The following is a 16,439-nucleotide window of genomic DNA, read 5'->3' as shown; positions in this document are numbered from 1 at the left end:
TGATTTTCCATGACATACTCAGTGAGAGGCTGTTTGAGGTGATTTGAAAAATACACATATTCATATTTATTTTTATAAAACTTTTTAATCACCAAGTTCTCCAACCTAAAGGTCTACTCCTTTATTCATTAAAAAAAAAAAAAAAAAAACTAAGCCAACAATACATTATTGATCGACCATTAGCAAATATTACTGAACTGTTTCAGACATAAAAGCAATCTCTTGAGGAAATATTACTTTGTACAATGAAGAAAAACATTTGAGCATTTAAGTTCTTAACATAATTAAATGACAATATCTTTGTTCAAACTAAAGCCTTTACCAATAAGGTGTGCAACTGTCTAATACTCAGGGGGAAAAAAATAATATTTAGGAATTAGTTAAAAAGCAGTCCTGTAGCATCCACATTGTACATAAATCTCATATTATACAAGTTACTGCATGAAAATGTGTATAAAACCTCTCTGACATCGGAGTCTGGTAAGTCATAAAGTCACCTCTGTCTTTTCAAACATAAGGACGCAGCACTTATAATGTCCCGTTAACATTCTGTTCAGTACATTATTCCCTGTGAGAAAAAGCATGTCGCTAACAGTACTCAATACAGTTCACATACGCATCCCACTTAAGCGGTGGTGGTTCGTTTGCAGAACGGGACCTCTGGACACTTCAACAGAGATGCAGCACAGATTTGTTGATCTCAGGGTTAGTCCAGTCATTTCTCAAGTCATCCAGGTGGTTGTCAAAATCTACGAGGCTGTCGTATGATTTATTCTCCAAAAGAGCAGAAGTGATCTTCTGTGCTTCCACCCAGTCCTCAAAGCAGTCACTGCAATTCAAACAACATTAGAGAAAAAAAAATTGTTTTCAGCTTTTCTGAGCAGCACAGAAAGTGAGCAGTAACATACAGTTGAAGTCAGAAGTTTAAATACTTAGGTTAAGTTAACTGTGCCTTTAAGCAGCTTGGAAAATTCTAGCAAAGGATGTCAAGCCATTAGACAATTAGATTCTTATAGGAGGTGTACTGAATTGGAGGTGTACCAGTGGATGTATTTTAAGGCCAACCTTCAAACTCAGTGCCTCTTTGCTTGAAATAATGGGCAAATCAAAAGAAATCAGCAAAGACCTCAGAAAAAAAATTGTGGACCTCCACAAGTCTGGTTCATCCTTGAGAGCAATTTCCAAATGCCTGAAAGTACCACGTTCATCTGTACAAACAATAGTACGCAAGTATAAACACCATGGGACCACGCAGCCACCATACTGCTCAGGAAGACGATGCATTCTGTCTCCTAGAGATTAAATTAGTTTGGTGCAAAAAGTGCAAATCAATCACAGAACAACAGAAAAGGACCTTGTGAAGGTGCTGGAGGAAAGAGGTAGACAAGTATCTAAATCCACAGTAAAATGAGCCCTATTTTGACATACCCTAAAAGGCTGCTCAGCAAGGAAGAAGCCACTTCTCCAAAACTGCCATGAAAAAGCCAGACTACAGTTTGCAAGTGCACATGTGGAAAAGATCTTAGTTTTTGGAGAAATATCCTCTGGTCTGATGAAACAAAAATTGAACTGTTTGGCCATAATGACCATCGTTATGTTTGGAGGAAAAAGGGTGAGGCTTACAAGCTGAAGATCATCATCCCAACTGTGAAGCATGGGGTTGGCAGCATCATGCTGTGGGGGTGTTTTGCTGCAGGAAGAACTGGTGCACTTCACAAAATAGATGGCATCATGAGGAAGGAAAATTGTGTGGATATATTGAAGCAACATCTCAAGACATCAGCCAGGAAGTTAAAGCTTGGTCGCAAATGGGTCTTCCAAATGGATAATGTCCTCAAGCATACCTCCAAAGTTGTGGCAAATGGCTTAAGGACTACAAAGTCAAGGTATTGGAGTGGCCATCACAAAGCCCTGACCTCAATCCGATAGAAAATTTGTGGAAGAACTGAAAAAGCGTGTGGGCAAGGAGGCCTACAAACCTGACTCAGTTACACTAGTTCTGTCTGGAGGAATGGGCCAAAGTTACAGCAACTTATTGTGAGAAGCTTGTGGAAGGCTACCCAAAATGTTTGAGCCAAATTTATCAATTTAAAGGCAATGCTACCAATTACTAACAAAGTGTATGTAAACTTCTGTCCCACTGGGAATGTGATGAAATAAAAGCTGAAAAAAATAATTCTCTCTACTTTTATTATTCTGACATTTCACATTCTTAAAATAAAGTAGTGATCCTAACTGACCTAAGACAGGGTATGTTTTCTACAATTAAATGTCAGGAATTGTGAAAAACTGAGTTTAAATGTATTTGGCTGAGGTGTATGTAAACTTCTGACTTCAACTGTATGAGACCTACAACCCCAATTCTGAAAAAGTTGGGACGGTATGAAAAATGCTAATAAAAACAAAAAGGAGAGATCTGTAAATTATATTCACCCTTTGCTATATTGAAAGCACTACAACTAAACATTATATGATGTTTTACCTTGTGAATTTCATTTTTTTTTTTTTTTAAATGTACAGTAATTTCAAATCAGATGATTGCAACACGCTCCAAAAACGTTGGGACAGTCGAGAGTTTACCACTATGAAACATCAACATTTCTTCTAATAACACTTAAGAATTTATGCACTGAAGACACAAGTTTGTTAAGATTAAAAAGTGGAATTTTCCCCCATTCATCCATTATGCAGGTCTTCAGCTGCACAATTGTACGGGGTCTTCATTGCCGTATTGTGCGCTTCATAATGCACCACACATTCTCAATTGGAGATGGTCAGGACTGCAGGCAGGCCAATCTAGCAACCGCACTCTCTGCTTATTCGGCCAGTATGTGGTTTGGAGTTGTTTTTACTTATCTGTCTGCATTAATGGTACCCTCACAGATGTGCGAGTTACCCATGCCATGGGCACTGACACACCCCTGGCTCATACAGACACTGGCTTTTGGACCTGATGCTGATAACAGCTTGGATGGTCCTTTTCCTCTTTGGCCCAGAGAACACGACGGCTGTGTTTTTCAAAAACTATTTGAAATGTGGACTCATCAGACCAAAAAACACAATTCCACTGCTCTACTTTCCATCTAAGGTGAGACCGAGCCCAGAGAAGTCTGCAATTGCTTCTGGACAGTGTTGATGTAGGGCTTCTGCTTTACATAGTAGTCTTAACTTGCATCTGTGGATGCAGCGGCGAATGGTGTTGACTAACAAAGGTTTACTAAAGTAATCCCAAGCCCATGTTCATGATATCCATTACAGATGAATGATGTTTTATAAGACAGTGTTGTCTGAGGGTGCATTCAGAAGTTGTTTTCGTCTTGCCCTTTACGCACCAAGATTTTACCATATTCCTTGAATCTTTTAAAAAATATTGTGCACTGTAGAGGGTTAAATGCCCAAAATCCTTAAAACTTGTCTTTGGGGAACATTGTTCTCAAAGTGCTGGACTATTTGCTGAAGCATCTGTTGGCAAATTGACAAGTCTCGAATGATCCTTGCTCTTGAAGGACTAGGCTATTTTTGGAGGCTCCTTATATACTATGACACGAAAGCCCACCTCTGCACTTTCAAAATTACCTCAGATATTATAAAACAGCTACATGTAACTATCTATAATATAGCCGCCAAAAGGCTATATACGCGTTTTGATGATGAATTACAGTGACGAGCTGACCTATAGATAAGTTCAAGTTTTTATAGGGATGTTTGGTTCGTTGGTCCATTGAGTTGGATTGCATTCTCACCACAAACGAGGGTTCATTTACAATCACTCCGACCCATTATTTTGGAGCGGATCTGAGTGCCATTAACATGTTCATATATGCCTAAACAAACCGAAATAAGGGAGAAAACACACCAGGTTCCAAAACAAATACTCCAAAGGAGTCATGTGTGAAACGCATAAATAACAGCTTCAAATCTGGCCTGTTCCTACCACAAAGCTGTTGTATATATTCAGAAGACTTGGAAAATACCACCCAAGTCATAAACTTTAAGACTTTGATACTTTTATGGTGTTTTTTGTACTTTTTATAAAGTATGAATCACCATCCTCTTTCCCTGTATGGAGCTCACACATTCTGTTAAACATCTCCTGTTGTGTTGCACAGAAGAAAGTCATAATGGCTTGTAATGACATGAGGGTGAGTAAATGATGACAATGAGTAAATGATGACAATTTTCTTTTCTGGGTAAATTTGTTAAAATAAAATGTACTCACGTGTTTTGCTCTCTGCACTTCCACTTGTTGTCATGGTGATCATAGATGAACAGGATAGGTACAAAACAGTCCATTGTGAATCGGCTGTTGTCCAGCTGAAGGATGACAAACAGTGCAGTTTTACTCTGCTCATCTGAGATGGTTGTAATATTCTCTACTTAAACTGCCAATCACGTATAAATTACCATGATCATTGCGGCTTCACTGAAGTTTTCAGATATTTTGGCGGCGACCTTCTCAGCCATCTGGTTCGGTCTGAAAGGGTTTCAAAGATCACAACACATGCTACATGCAGACACTGACCAATCACACAAAACACAGGACAAAGCCCGATAATCCCTACCTGGCTTCCTTAATACGCTCATTTGCTTGATAATAGCCAGCGATGACATATTTGTTCTCTTTGCACCATGTGTCAATCTGAGAAAAGAGACATCAGACCTAGTTAATAAGCAGCTAGTTCAGCAGACTGTGAACTGTACACTGATAACAGGGATGGTCTCACGACCATGCTGAAAAGACCAGCAGGAATTTCTATGTAGCTCCAGGTAGGCTGGTTTACGCTGGTTAGTGCTCATGAACTTTTTGCCCAAGGTAAAATCGCTGCTTAGGCTACATAAGAAAGAAGTCTGGTGGGGACGTGCGGTGGCTAAAGATCAGTATAAGTAATCAGAAGTTGCTGGCTTGAATCCCACAGGGTGAGAGCCAGGAACCATCACTATTGTGTCCCCACAGCATCATCCATGATGTTTCCATGTCCAGTTGTGCGTGATTATCGGATAAGGATTGTTTATATATATATATAATTTTGATTCAGATTGATTCGCTAATGAATCATTCAGTACGAATTTGTTTGGTTGGAAAAAATTACTGATAAGAGCAATTCTCTGCACTTTTAACATATATGATTGCAGTATCGTCTCACCAGTGTTAGTGCCACCTCCAGCATGGGCGCTAAAGCCAGAGCCCCGTGGAAGAGCGGCACACAGTCCACACACAGCACCGCGTCTCTCGAGCTGTCCTTCCGCTTGTGTTTCTCGGCCACCAGCAGCCCGTTCACTGCGCAGTGAGGATATTTAGCGGCGTGCAGCAGCATCTTACAGTACGCTTGAGTGGTCAACTTTAAGGGCATGTTTACAGATCTGACTGTGATCTAATGCCCTGTTATTCAACAAAACCTTTTTGCAGGCGCCTTTATCTGGTTGTCGTGATGTGTTTGAATAAATTAAGCGTCATTAACTCTAAAAACACCGTCTATAAACTACTGCACCTGATTAAAACCCTTTAACACACGGCTCGCTCATTTACTACACGTCAACCACCGCACCATTCCGGCCCTGACATGCCCTGCTGATCCTGGACCGGCTGCTGTTCGCTATGTCCCTGTGTGTGCGTCCCCGGAAGCTGATCAAGGATCAGAATTTACCGCTTCCGCAAAGTGATGTACAGCCAAAATGGCTGCTGCAGAGATTATAGTTTCACACAACGGAACTGTGAATTTTTTTTTTTTTTTTTTTTTTTTTTTTAATACTTTTTAAAAAGATATTGTTTTGACATATGTGTTTTGCAGGTTAGACAGTGAAATTATTGCTCATATTTTTATTGTATTTAAAATATTTTTGAGCCTTTGAGATATTTGAGAATTGGTTCGAATTTATTTATTTTTATTTATTTTTTTACAAACTATTGGTAAACAAAAACAAAAAAGTATGTCAATTATTTGTTTATTAGTTTAGATAAATATATATTTATAAATACAGATGGTCAAAGATGATACCCGTTTAAAATGATATTTCGCAAGGTGTAAAGAACACTAAAGCAAAGGAAACCGTCTAGACGGGCCTTGAATCTTTTTTTTATTTTTTATTTCGAATTAAAGTTTTATTTTAAAGATTTTCCTTTAAATTATTCTTCCTTTATCTTCTCTGGTATTTATTATGTATGCTGTCTTGTTAAACAAATCATTAAAACGTTTACATAATTACGAATTATTTGATATTGTATATGCATTTTACCATTGTATGTCTGTGTATTTCCAACCATATTAAAAAGCACAGTGTAGAAAATGTTTTAAAAAATGTTAATTAATTCGCCACCCATAATCCTCGGCCCATGCTTTTCTAGTGCGCGACTGCGCGTTATTTCCTTTATCCTTCCAGCAAGCGACGGACGGCGGCGCGAGGTCTGTTAGAACACAAACTTCTGTTCACGCAGAATTATTGTCATATTTGTAGGGTTCTTCACCATCTAATTAACTGATCCGTTGTTTATTTTCTTATATGTGTTGTGAGAGTGAGTACGAGTGTTTTTTTTATTGGTGTATTAGTGACAAGAGGTCTGCCGTGGATAGTGACTGCTGCTGTATTTTAGCTTTAGCATTAGCAGTACATCACTACTTGTGCTTTATTCTCGACAGTACAACACAAAATAGACATTTTGATACACAGTTGCCGTGTTTATTAACTTAAATGTGTGTATTGTAGTGTTAAACGCGATGTGTCTTGTTTAACAAAGCTCAATGCTGGTATGACCTTGTGATGTCAGCTAGCCGGCTAACGCCAAAGTCAGTGTTATTGTCATCTACTGCGACTGGGAACAAGAGTTGTCTTTGCTTACCATACTACACATGAGTAATTAATGTCCCTCAAATAGTACTGTGGCAGGACCATGGTAAAGTGATGTTGTATGACAATATAATATAACTGAATGATTACTGTATTGATGGATCGTGGTATTTTCATGGTACTCCATGTTTCTTCAAAGAGTACTATGGTAAATGTTGGACACATCACGTCATTTTTTATTTCCGTTTTAAACTAAAAAAACTATCTTCCCTGGAAATCTTGGTGCAAACATTGTGAGCGATTCATAGCATATTCATCCAATATATACATGTAGGGACTATTTATACTGACCACGTGTGTAGTTTATTAATAACTTTATTCAACATCAAGATTGTTTATTTTTTTAATATTTATATTGATGTAGAGTGAAGGGATGGACAATTTGACATAAAGGACACATTGGAAGTGATCAGAAAGTTTGCATGCCTAACCACTGACAGAATGAAACTTACATTTCCTAACTCTACTAGTATGACTGTGTTTATAGTCAAATCTGTTCTTGCTAAAAGAAGTCATTTTAATGTTATAATGTTACATTTTGGTCTAATGTTTCACATCCTAGGATGTTGGCAACCAGAGCATTTCGTCTTGTTGGTAAACGGGCCCTGTCAACTTCCATCTGTCTACGTGGTGGACATGGTAAGTTACGCGCTGACACAATAAATAACCAATAAATATAAGAGTTCTCCGCATGAATTGTGTAATGACCGTTTGAATGGTGTTTGCAGGAGTTGCTAAGGTGGAGGACTACACACTCCCAGCATACTTTGATCGCCGGGAGAGCCCTTTGCCTGATATTAAGTTTGTCCAGCAGCTGAGTCCTGAGGATAAGTCTCTAAAGGAGAAGGAGAAAGGCTCCTGGGCAGCTCTATCCAAGGAGGAGAAGATTGCATGTGCGTCATATGAGTGTTGCAAAAGACGATTTGTTCTCTGAGGTTTTATACTAGTATGGTCATTTCCTTCTGTAAATATTTCTTTACAGTGTATCGCATCAGCTTCAAGGAGAGTTTCGCTGAAATGGAGAGGGGAACAGGCGAGTGGAAATCAGTAGTTGCTGGAATTTTCTTTTTCATTGGCTTAACCGGCCTTGTTGTCTTGTGGCAGAGGAAGTACGGTAAGTTTTTGTTCGTGTATATTTTTTGCTTACCTAGTACTTAAGATTTCACTTAGTACTTCAGAACGTAAAAAAACGACATGTTTTAATGTGTCGGATAAATATTTAAAAAAAATAATGTATTTCTTATTTGCTATACTAGCTGGAAATGTAACTACAAAACTATTTTCACCCCAGATTAAATACCACCATACAGTACAGGGGCATCACTGCAGCATGTTTATTGTGTTTATTTAGAGTCCCACAAACACCCTACACCAACCCCTACCCCTAAACCTAACCTTCCCTGCTTTGTTGAAATACTATATGCATTCTACATGTATTTCATACTTAAAAGTCACACATTCACATAGAGTACTGAGAACCTATAAAGGATGCATTTTGCATCATACTAGCTATTGATATGTTTTGTTTTTAGCTAAGAAATTCATTATGACAAAAGCAAATGTTAAGGGGCTATAATGCAAGAATAATAAATAACAAATAAAGGCTTAATAAATACTTTATAATGTCAAACAAGTCCATAACTACTCACAAGTGTAATTATTAGTCATGAATGACTGTCTAATTCCTGATCCCTAAACTAAAGTGTTACCTCAGAAACTTAGTTGGATGTGGTACGATCTTGTTTGGACTGATATTTTTGATAAGATGTTAGTTGGGAGACTACTCTTGAATGGAAGAATTTTTCCCCAACCAAATGAACTTTTTCCAAATGGTGAAAAGAATCCAGAGACTTGTGTTATTTCTCTTCATCATGTAAGGGTTCATCAACTGGCCTTAATCTGTCTCACACTGGCCATCCTTATTGTTGAGTCCTGTACTCACTGCTGATCATCTAATCTATGATAATACTTTGATATAAATAGATCCTTGGAAATATGAAATGATGGCATGTGTTCTGTGTGCTTTTAGTTTATGGCGATGTTCCCCATACCTTTGACCCTGAGTACAAGCAGAAGGAGATTCAGAGGATGCTGGACATGAGGATTAATCCTGTCGAGGGCTTTTCTGCCAAATGGGACTATGAAAACAGTGCTTGGAAGAAATAAATTCATGTTCTGCCAATCTGTTTTGTCCGGCGCACAACTTCCAATCAATCAACCAACAAACAGGCAAATCTGTATTTATCATTTGTCCATATATTACCTCAATGCATTTTGGAAGATTGCTTCCTCTTATGGCTCTTGTGTATGACAAAAAATAAAATTCCAAAATGTATCAAAGCTCTTGACTTCTTAATCCAAGTCTGTATTTTTATTGTAGGTCCTTGTATCTGTAAAATAGTGAGCAGAATTGTCTCAAGTTTACATGTAACCGTTACTACATTTAAACTACTTTTAAAGTGCTTGGATGCCACTTAGTAATGAATAGAACTTGAGAGTAACTGAAGGCAATTAGAATTTATCAGTCTGTCTTTAAATGACCTAGATGTTTTGGGGGAATAATGTAATTGGAGATAAGTGACACAAGGTGACCTAAAATCACAAAGGAATAAAAATACAGGTGTGTACTTGTTAATCTTTCATTTAAAAGCCCAGAAAAGAAATGTTGATTTCAGATCTAGTCCGGACCTCACCATGATTGATCAGGCTACAAATAGATCCTTGACTGCTGCTTAACTGATTTGTGAAATTTTACACTGCTATCCATTTGTGTTTTTGACATCTGAATGAGTTCAGTTATGTCCTATAGTGACATGAACGAGTTAAAAGGGTAGTTCACCCAAAAATGAAAATTCTCTCATGATTTACCCTCCTGGCATACCAGATGTGTTTGACTTTCTTCTGCAGAACACAAATGAAGATTTTTAGAAGAATATTTAAGCTCTGTAGGTCCTAACAATGGAAGTGAATGGGTGCCAACATTTTGAAGCTCCAAAATCCACATAAAGGCAGCATAAAAGTAATCCATAAGACTACATAGGTGTGGGTGAGAAACAGATCAATATTTAAGTCATTTTTATCATAAATTCTCCTCTGCCCAGTAGGGGGCGATATGCATTAAGACTGAATCACCATAAACTGAAGTAGGTGAAAGTGAAACTGAAGTGGAGACTGACTGAGTAGGGAGGATTGTTTATAGTAAAAAAAAAAAAAAAAGGACTTAGATATTGATCTGTTTCTCACCCACATCTATCATATTGCTTCAGAAGACATTGACTGAACCACTGGAGTCGTATGGATTGCCCATATGTAGATTTTGGAGCTTCAAACATTTGGCCACCATTCACTTGCATTGTATGGACCTACAGAGCTGAGATATTCTTCTAAAAATCTTCATTTGTGTTCAGCAGATAAAAGAAAGTCATACACATCTGGGATGTCATGACGGGGAGTAAATGATGAGAGAATTTTCATTTTTGGGTGAAGTTCTGTCCTGTTAATACATCAAGGATGGGTACTTTCTGTTATGACATGATCTGTCATGAAGAGGTCAGGTTTTGTGCAGTTGTGACATGAATGAGTTAAGTTCTGTCATGCAGTGATGTCATAAAATGGGCAAGTTTTGTCCTATCCTGATGTTATGAACATGTTGAGATATTTCCTGTTGTGGTGTCATGAACGAGTTAAGTTCAGTCCACTGATGGTTATGTCGTATTTGTGGCGTCATTAATAGGTTACGTTCTTTAACGATGTGACATCATGAACGAGTTGTAAAAGAAAAGTTCTGTAACGCCGTGATGTCATGAAAGGGTTAAATCATCTAGTGACATCATACGGCTGAATGTTTTGATCTCTGAAGAATTCCGGAAGCTGTGTCACGCTCAGTTGTTTTCAAGAACTCGACTTTTGAATTCTGATTTCCTATAGTTCAGAGATGTAAGCGGTAGAATTTTTTTTTTTTTTTAATTTTTATTTGTATTTATTATTTTATTTTATTTTATTTTTTTTTTTATTTTTATTTTATTTTTTTTTTTGTTGTTGTTGTTGCGTGGGATCTTTAATAGCGTGTCCTTTCTCTTTAATAAAATGTCACGTCTGCAGTCAGTCCAGATGTAAACTTCACTGTTGTATCGGTCATATAATCAAGTGAATCATCATGGGCAATGGCATGAATAAGGTAATTAACATTTGCATTCTCGTAGACTGTCTCCACAATGTTTGTCGGTGTTGAATGTCGGCGGAGTTATTTTTAATTCGACATTTAAAGAGACGCATAATATCAATTCATGCACACATTCACGCGGGTATGAACAGAGCTGTCACGAGACAGAACATAGGATGTTTTATTCCTGTCACTTCTTTCGAAACCAGTAATGATATTAAAATGATGGTACTTTAATACCTGAATGACTAGCCTATCATATACATAAACCATGGTATTTACATGATACTCCAAGGTATTTTAAAAGAATACCACAGTATTACCATGGTACTTTTGTGGCCTACCAAATAAAACGCCACCAGCCAACATCACATTTTAAGCCCTAGATTCGAGTTTTATTTGGTAGTGTGAATACTTCTTTTATAATGGTTTTATTGGTAACACTTAACATTAACTTTTACGTTGTTACAGGTTTATAAAAGGATTCATTAATAAATATAGCTGCAAGCTGCAGCACCGGGGTCGAGCCAATTATCGGCAGCATGAGCAACGAAAGAAGCATCTTGACATTTTAAGTTAGAATTCTGATGAATGCTGTAGGAGTTAAAGATATATATATATATACATATATATATATATATATATATATATATATATATATATATATATATATATATATATATATATATATATTTATGTATGTATGTATATATGTATGTATAAACATTTATAGCCATGTTTCTCAAGATACACTACTGTTCTATTTGCATGTAGTTGCACATTCAAATCTCTATCATCGGCAGAACAAAAGTGCTTGCTCTTTTTGCTATTAGTACATTGATAAAGAGCGTTTACTCAAGGTTGTGCAGAGGGTGTTAAGTGCAACACTGCACACTATACGTTGTTTTGTGTATTCTCAAGCACTTTGTAGTATTTTTTTAATAGGAAAAAATTGGAAAAGTCCGTTTTTACATCCATAGAGTTATATGCAATACATTTATAGACATCTATGCAATATTTAGTTTAATCCAATTAAAAAAAAAAAAAAAAAAAAAAAAAAAACACTGAAAACAATGATTGAAATATTTAGAGCAAGCACATTTAGCCATTGTTTACTACAGGGCATCCAGAATTCACAATGACCCCTCAGGTCTAAAATATTTTCATTTTACTAAGCAAATGCAACAGCCTTAATTCCTCTTTGGTATTTTTTAATAAATTTGGTACTTTTAGATTTGTTTGTGAAACAATTCTAAACAACAAAAATCTATTTGCTAATATTTTCAGGCATGGCCTGCAAATAATAAGCAGATTTCAATTTCATGTTGATTGGACAAATGTTATAGGAGAAATAGCAACAACAAAACATTTACATAAAATCAGTCATGACCAACCATGGTATCATTGTTCTCTGCATGACCCACACAATCTAAAAAGACCAGTCTCACAAAAATGCAACCATACAGCCTCAAGTCCATTTTGGTGTGCTCAATGTCAAATTTGTTGATGATTGGCCAATGGCTGCCATGTTTCTCAATATATGCAACTGTCCTCATGATCAGTGATGGCAACTCCCACAAAGAAGACACTGAATGCAAAGACACTGCATGCAAATTTTTAAATTAATTGGACCAAGGGGCCTGGGTAGCTCAGTGGTAAAAGACGCTGGCTACCACCCCTGGAGTTTGCTAGTTCGAATCCCAGGGCTTGCTGAGTGACTCCAGCCAGGTCTCCTAAGCAACCAAATTGGCCTGGTTGCTAGGGAGGGTAGAGTCACATGGGGTAACCTCCTCATGGTCGCTATAATGTGGTTCGTTCTCAGTGGGGCGCATGGTGAGTTGAGTGCGGATGCCGTGGTGGATGGCATGAAGTCTCCATACGCTCTATGTCTCCATGGCAACGCACTCAACAAGCGTGATAAGATGCGCAGGTTGATGGTCTCAGACACAGAGGCAACTGGGATTCATCCTCCACCACCCAGATTGAGGCAAATAACTACACGACCACAAGAACTTAAAAGTGCACTAGGAATTGGGCATTCCAAATTGGGTAAAAAAAACCAATGGACCAATGTTTCTATATTTAGAGCCACTTTCATATTGTTCCCTGTTATAGTGCCACCAAATGACCAAACTCCGCAACATTTTCTGTGTGTTCTCAGGTTGAGCCCTTATATAAGTGTCAAGTTTGGTGAAAATATCTAAGTTCACTTAACAGTTATATCAATTTACGTAAAAGCAGAGACCACTTTTAAAATTTATCTGCCTGTTTTTGGCATTTACAAGCAAAATTTTGCCATGTTCTCTTTATCTTAAAAGATTTACTAATGACGCTTAGTGGTTACTGGTGGTTTCGTTCTGATCAGACAAACGGCTTTGAAGCAATTCAATAAAGTAGTTTCGGAACTATTTTCGAAGTGGCAGCAGGCCATAAGTTGAACCATAGCAAATATGGTATTGTTGTGCTCGGCAAGTCCTCCCGAACTTAACGAGACCAGTCCTGTGAAAATAGACCAACGGCACTAAAAGTTATAAGCTCACAAAGTAAAACAAAATAAATTTTCCACCACTAGGTGGCGCCGGACCCAAACTTCTCAGGCACCTTCAGGGCATAGTCCTGATGACACAAACAAAGTTTCGTAACGATTTTGCGACATAGGAAAATTGGGTATAGTTTGACTCTGAATGTTTCACTGAATCTAAAGAGACCAGTTTTATCATTTTGGACAAAGCGTTCAAGAGTTCTAAGTCAAAATAGCCTTTTTTGCAATCTCCTGACCAGTAGGGGGCAGTGTGGCGAAACGCTGCAGGTGACCTCAAGGCATGATGGCAATAACACATACCAAGTTTTGTCACAATCAGTCAAAGTGTTGCGGAGATACAGCATGAAGTCCATTTTGGCGTGCTCGTTATCAACTTCGTGAAGCCATTTCTCGGGAACGATTTCAAACATAGAAAAAAAAGTGATAACATTTGAGTAGCTCTATCTCACAATCGCTTTAAAACAATTTTGGTGGAAATCGGACAAAAGTTGTAGGAGGAGTAGCGAAAGAACATGTTTCCTTAAAATTCAAAATACCGGAAAATCTTGTCATGATTTGATGCAATACCTGCCAAATAATTAGCCATTTTATATCACATTTTAAATGCTTAACACTTATTCAACAATAGTAACCAATTAAAACATACCTTAAAGGTGCACTCAGTAAGATTTTAGCTGGCTCTTACTTGTTCCATCGGTCCCAGTAGTAGGCAATTTGTGGTTTTGGACTCTATACTGACACCTGTTGTCCTGGATACTGGAAGTTTGTTTACTAAGTGCTGCCGCTACACCGAACATGTTTGTTTATCTTCTGTTTTCTTACTTTTAATCTGCGTTTTTCAGTGGCGTGTGGTGCATAAACTGGGTACCTCTCCAATCCTTAACAAACCCCCCAAAATGGAATAGGGCATCCGTTTACTGTCGACGTGATGCCACAACAGACGCTTTCAGTGTTGACAGCTACATACATTGATTGTAATAGGATCTTTTTGCTTTTGACGTAACCCGCCACTTGCATCCATTGTAGACAGGCTGTTAGTCTATACACCGATCAGCCACAACATTAAAACCACCTGCCTAATATTGTGTAGGTCCCCCTTGTGCCGCCAAAATAGTGCCAACCCGCACATCAGAATAGCATTCTGAGATGCTATTCCTCTCACCACAATTGTAAAGAGCGGTTATCCGTCCACAGAACTGCCGCTCACTGGATGTTTTGTTTTTTTTGGCACTATTCTGAGTAAATTCTAGAGACTGTTGTGTGTGTAAATCCCAGGTGATCAGCAGTTATAGAAATACCCAAACCAGCCCATCTGGCACCAACAATCATGCCACGGTCCAAATCATTGAGATCACATTTTTCCCCCCATTTTGATGGTTGACGTGAACATTAACTGAAGCTCTTGACCCATATCTGCATGATTTTATGCACTGCACTGCTGCCACACGATTCGTTTATTAGATAATCACATGGATGATTGTTGGTGCAAGACGAGCTGGTTTGAGTATTTCTGTAACTGCTGATCTCTTGGGATTTTCACACACAACAGTCACTAGAGTTTACTCCAAATGGTGCCAAAAACAAAAAACATCTGGTGAGTGGCAGTTCTGCGGATGGAAACGGCTTGTTGATGAGAGAGGTCAACAGAGAATGGCCAGACTGGTTTGAACTGACAAAGTCTACGGTAACTCAGATAACCGCTCTGTTATGCTATTCTGAGATGCAGGTTGGCGCTGTTTTGGTGGCACGAGGGGGACCTGCACAATATTAGGCAGGTGGTTTTAATGTTGTGGCTAATTGGTGTATAGGTCAATTTTCAGTCACACTTTTTCAGAATCAGAATCAGAATGAGTTTATTGCCATGTATGCTTACACACACAAAGAATTTGTCATGGTGACAGAAGCTTCCAGTGTAAAGAGAATACAAAAAAATAAAATATACACATATACAACATATACATACAAACATTTGAAATAAACATATACACATATATATGTAAACAGTGAAATAAGAATAAAAAATAAGATAAAACAGGTAAATATATAGAGGAAACTACAGTAGGGCAATAACGTTGTTTAAATATGTTATATACAGAAATAGAGTTATGTGCAAGGTGATTAAATGTATTGTGCAGAAGAGGTAGGATATGTCAAATAAATATAAATGGAATATAAATATGAATGAATAGTTGAATATGCACATGATTGTATTGCCACAATGGAGAGTATTGGGTGCAGTTTTAACTGTTCATAAGGTGAATGGCCTGAGGGAAGAAACTGTTCTTGTGCCTGACTGTTCTGGTGTTCATAGCTCTGTAGTGCCGGCCAGAGGGCAACAGTTCAAAAAGGTAGTGTGCTGAGTTAATAGGGTCCAGAGCGATTTTTCCAGCCCCTTTCCTCACTCTGGAGGTGTACAGTTCTTGGAGGGTGGGAAGGTGAGAACCACTAATCCACTCAGCAGTCCGGACTATCCTTTGAAGTCTTCTGATGTCTGACTGGGTCGCTGAACCAAACCAGACAGTTATTGAAGAGCAGAGGACAGACTCAGTGACTGCTGAGTAGAACTGGATCAGCAGCACCTGTGGCAGCTTGAACTTCCTCAGCTGGTGAAGGAAGTACAACCTCTGCTGGGCCTTTTTCACAATGGAGTCAATGTGGGTCTCCCACTTCTGTTAGATGGTAGTGCCCAGGAACCAGAATGACTCCACTGTTTCCACAGTGCTGTTTAGAATGGTGAGCGAGGTCAATGCTGGGGTGTTCCACTGAAAGTCCACTGTCATCTCCACTGTTTTGAGCGTGTTCAGCTCCAGGTTGTTTTGACTGCACCAGTGAGCCAGCCATGAGCCATGTGATGGAAACCATCTGATAGTCTAGAAAATTCTGTTCTACCAA

At 38.2% G+C, this 16,439-nt stretch overlaps 3 protein-coding genes across 9 annotated transcripts in view; 2 read left to right on the top strand and 1 right to left on the bottom strand.

Moving 5' to 3' along the window:
• Nucleotides 1-80: 80 nt before the first annotated feature.
• LOC127417327 (ER membrane protein complex subunit 8-like) lies at nt 81-5,616 on the bottom strand. The gene is made up of 5 exons (XM_051657274.1): nt 5,145-5,616; nt 4,563-4,639; nt 4,405-4,474; nt 4,220-4,314; nt 81-829 (listed from the first exon to the last, which is right to left on the bottom strand). The coding sequence occupies exons 1-5, from the start codon at nt 5,349-5,351 to the stop codon at nt 670-672; spliced, it is 609 nt and encodes a 202-aa protein (XP_051513234.1). The 5' UTR covers nt 5,352-5,616; the 3' UTR covers nt 81-669.
• Nucleotides 5,617-6,326: 710 nt separating this feature from the next.
• On the top strand, nt 6,327-9,183 carry LOC127417321 (cytochrome c oxidase subunit 4 isoform 1, mitochondrial-like). Of its 2 annotated transcripts, none has more exons than XM_051657261.1 (5): nt 6,327-6,401; nt 7,406-7,482; nt 7,572-7,736; nt 7,826-7,957; nt 8,873-9,183. In XM_051657261.1, the coding sequence occupies exons 2-5, from the start codon at nt 7,407-7,409 to the stop codon at nt 9,007-9,009; spliced, it is 510 nt and encodes a 169-aa protein (XP_051513221.1). In that variant the 5' UTR covers nt 6,327-6,401; nt 7,406; the 3' UTR covers nt 9,010-9,183. The 2 variants fall into 2 exon arrangements, with proteins under 2 accessions (XP_051513221.1, XP_051513222.1); XM_051657262.1 differs by lacking the exon at nt 6,327-6,401 and adding an exon at nt 6,490-6,511.
• A 1,114-nt stretch (nt 9,184-10,297) lies between these two features.
• dusp22a (dual specificity phosphatase 22a) overlaps nt 10,298-16,439 on the top strand; it is a 63,618-nt gene continuing 57,476 nt past the window's right edge. The window contains exons 1-2 of one of the 6 annotated variants that reach the window (XM_051656645.1): nt 10,298-10,781; nt 10,939-11,020. In XM_051656645.1, the coding sequence (XP_051512605.1) occupies nt 11,000-11,020 (21 nt within the window). In that variant the 5' untranslated portion in view covers nt 10,298-10,781; nt 10,939-10,999. The other 5 variants (XM_051656644.1, XM_051656643.1, XM_051656646.1 and 2 more) reach the window with 5 other exon arrangements.

The sequence above is a fragment of the Myxocyprinus asiaticus genome, chromosome 26 (genome assembly GCF_019703515.2).
Source record: "Myxocyprinus asiaticus isolate MX2 ecotype Aquarium Trade chromosome 26, UBuf_Myxa_2, whole genome shotgun sequence".
Taxonomy (NCBI): domain Eukaryota; kingdom Metazoa; phylum Chordata; class Actinopteri; order Cypriniformes; family Catostomidae; genus Myxocyprinus; species Myxocyprinus asiaticus.
The sequence above is the reverse complement of the archived record's forward strand: the minus strand, read 5'-3'. Positions and strand labels throughout refer to the sequence as shown.